Source organism: Myotis davidii, unplaced genomic scaffold (assembly GCF_000327345.1).
Source record: "Myotis davidii unplaced genomic scaffold, ASM32734v1 scaffold211, whole genome shotgun sequence".
NCBI classification, from domain to species: domain Eukaryota; kingdom Metazoa; phylum Chordata; class Mammalia; order Chiroptera; family Vespertilionidae; genus Myotis; species Myotis davidii.
Window position 1 is genome coordinate 401500 of NW_006282523.1, and position 2940 is coordinate 404439.

The 2940-nt window shown below is 58.2% G+C and overlaps 1 protein-coding gene across 1 annotated transcript in view; it reads left to right on the forward strand.

Annotated features, from left to right (window-relative positions):
- The window catches only part of RNF213 (ring finger protein 213), a 134056-nt gene that overhangs the window by 119715 nt on the left and 11401 nt on the right, over positions 1-2940 (forward strand). The window contains exons 54-56 of the mRNA XM_015559756.1: positions 553-634; positions 1878-1912; positions 2458-2552. Coding sequence (XP_015415242.1) covers positions 553-634; positions 1878-1912; positions 2458-2552 — 212 coding nt within the window. The remainder of the gene's footprint in view (positions 1-552; positions 635-1877; positions 1913-2457; positions 2553-2940) is intronic.

A 2940-nucleotide genomic window follows, 5' to 3' on the forward strand; every position in this document is an offset into this window, starting at 1 on the left:
ACCATCATCTCCTGGTTCAAAGGTCGTTGCTCAACCACTGAGCCACACCAGCTAGGCTTTGTTGACAGTTTTGATACTTTACTCATCATGGACTGTTTCCTATTAGTTTTGATTTAAAAAATCCCCGCGGCCTGCGTCTCGCCCCATCCCTGCGCCCACGTGTGGGGAGAATCAGGCCTCGCCCTCTGTTGCCATGGAGAGCTGTTATGTTTCTCTTTTTCTCTTTAACATTTATATATATTTCTAAATATATTTTTATTGGTTTCAGAGAAAAACAGAGAGAGATAGAAACATCAAAGATGAGAGAGAATCACTGATTGGCTGCCTCCGGCACCCTCCTCCTGGGGATCGAGCCCACAGCCCAGGCATGTGCCCTTGACTGGAATCAAACCCAGGACCTTTCAGAATGCAAGCCGACGCTTTATCCACTGAGCAACACCGGCCAGGGCGAGAGCTGTTATATTTCTGCACAGGCAGTGCCTGGGGCCCAAGAGAGGGGAAGCCGGGCCTCCTGCCTGCGTCTGAAGCCGGCTCTGCTTCTTCGTGTTTTAGAGGGCGTTCCTCCCGACGATGCCCGAGGACATGCTGGCACAGGCCCGGGGCTGGCAGGGGCTGGAAGCCGTCCGCTGGTACAGTACGTGTCGGTGTCTGAATGTCCTGCCCTCTGCGCTCGGACGAGCTTCCTGGTGCCACCTGAGCCACTCGCTGGCTGAGCCGGGGCCTACGGGGTCGGTGCCCCCAGATCTTGCCGCCTGGGAGCAGGGGGCTGGGAGCCGCGCCCGAGGCTCAGCCACAACGCTGCCCGGCGTCGGGCCCCCAGACAGTACTTTTAGGAAAATGAAACGGAGACCGGACAGTATAGCCCGTGACTTTACATAAAGTCTGCGGGGTCCTGAGTAAATAACCCTTTTTATAAGTATTTTCTCTCTTTTACCGTGTCAAGCGCAGCTAGAGAGCAGACAGGAGTCCTGAGTAGGGGCGGCTGGGGATTGAGAAAATGAAAGAAAGAGACAGGCACAGAGGCAGAGGGAAAAGCTGGGGCCGGTGGGACAGCTGTCCTCTGACGGAGAGACGGACCCAGAGCCGGCACCGCGGGATTATTTTATACAGCATGATTCCAGGAAGTGTCACCAGAGTTTAAGACAAAGGAAATGATGTGAAATCACGGTTAAAGATGAAGCTGTAATTCTTCATTCTTGAGGCTGGGCCTGGATAATTGCGTCCATTCCTGGCGCCCGGCTGAACTTAATGAGCCACCCCTGGCGCCTGAGCTAAAGGTCAGGCTGACAACACACCCGCCTCTGGCACGGCCTGTTTCCAGGCACGGCTCTGCCAGGCGCCCCCGGACTCAGACGACAATCAGCTCAGGGGCCTTTCCCAGGCGCTCTCGGCACCTTTTATTTATTTTTTAAAAATGTATGTTTATTGATTTCAGAGAGGAAGGGAGAGAGAGGGAGACAGAAACATCAGTGATGAGAGAGAGTCATGGACCGGCCGCCTCCTGCACGCCCCACACTGGGGATGGAGCCCGCAACCCGGGCCTGTGCCCCGACCGGGAATCAAACCGTGACCTCCGGGTTCATAGGTCGACGCTCAACCACTGAGCTGAGTGACGAATGCCTTTAAACTAGTTCCCGAGCTCGTGGGAAGCTCAGGGCAGAGAACGGGCTCAGAGAGATCAGCCGCGTGGAAAGCGCCGGCCACCTGCCTCCCGAGCGGCCCTGCTCCGGAGAATTCCTCTCCGAGCAGCTTTCCCACGCAGCCCACGTGCCCGCCCTCCTGCGGGGGTCAGGCCGGGAGGACGGTTAGCCTGTGCACCACGCGGGTCAGCGGGGAAACCTCGCTTGCCAACGCGGACCCTGCTTTTCTTCCCACAGCCTGTCCCAGAGGCCACCTGTGCGCTGTCGGGGAGGTGAGCTGGGTGTTGGGACAGGGTTTGGGGGGCTCAAAAGGCATGTTCCTTTGGGTCTGGGGACATGGAGGAGCGGGGCGTCTTGACCTCCCAGGGGAACAGGCGCCTCTGAGGGCTGTCCCAGCCGCTCACAAACATCCGCACGGAGCTCAGGGTGTCCAGCGGGCTCCAGCTCGGCAACTTGCACACATCTTTATGGGGGGCTGTCCTGGGCAGCATCCCTGGCCCCGGCTCCAGCTGCCAGGAGCACCCCGTCTCCTCAGTGCAGCACCCAGAGATGCCACGGTCCCTGGGCAACAGCATGGCTGTGGTTAGGAACCACCACCAGCCACCTCCGTGGCCCGCAGGGTGGACTCAGGGACACGGGATGGCAAAGTGGTGACCGGCTCAGAAGCCGATTACTAGCCCAGAGCGGATAGACCGGCAGAGAGGGGGCCGGGAGGAGGAGAGAGACGCGTAGCTCTCAGCCCCCGGTGCTGAGTCGCCCCGTCTGCACGGCCCCCTCCCGTGGCACCGCTCCCTAAGCTGACGCCCCCTCTCCCCAGTGCGGCCTGCCCATGCAGCAGAGCATCTGCATCGACTGCGGCGTGCCCATAGGAGGGCAGGACCACAAGCCCAGCCGAGGATTCACGGTCATCCAGTGCGTGAGGCTGTTCCCTTCTCCTGCTCACCCTTCCCCCGGCCGAGGGCTGTTTCTCTCCCACCCGATAAGCTGGCACTGAACGTGAAACCTGGGTCAGTGCCCGGCTGGGCGTCGGGCCACGGTCCTGTGGTTGAAGCACGTGGACTGCCAGAGCTGCCATTGGCCACAAACCATAAGAATGTCCTAGAACCACCGATGGGCATTCATAGGAATAAGTGCTATTACATGTCTCTCAAAAATACGTACATACTTTGAATAATTTTTTAAATATACTTTTATTGACTTTAGAGAGGAAAGGAGAAGGAGAGAGAGAGAAACATCAGTGATGAGAGAGGCATGGATCGGCTGCCTGCTGCCCGCCCTCTAGTGGAGGTCCAGCCCACAG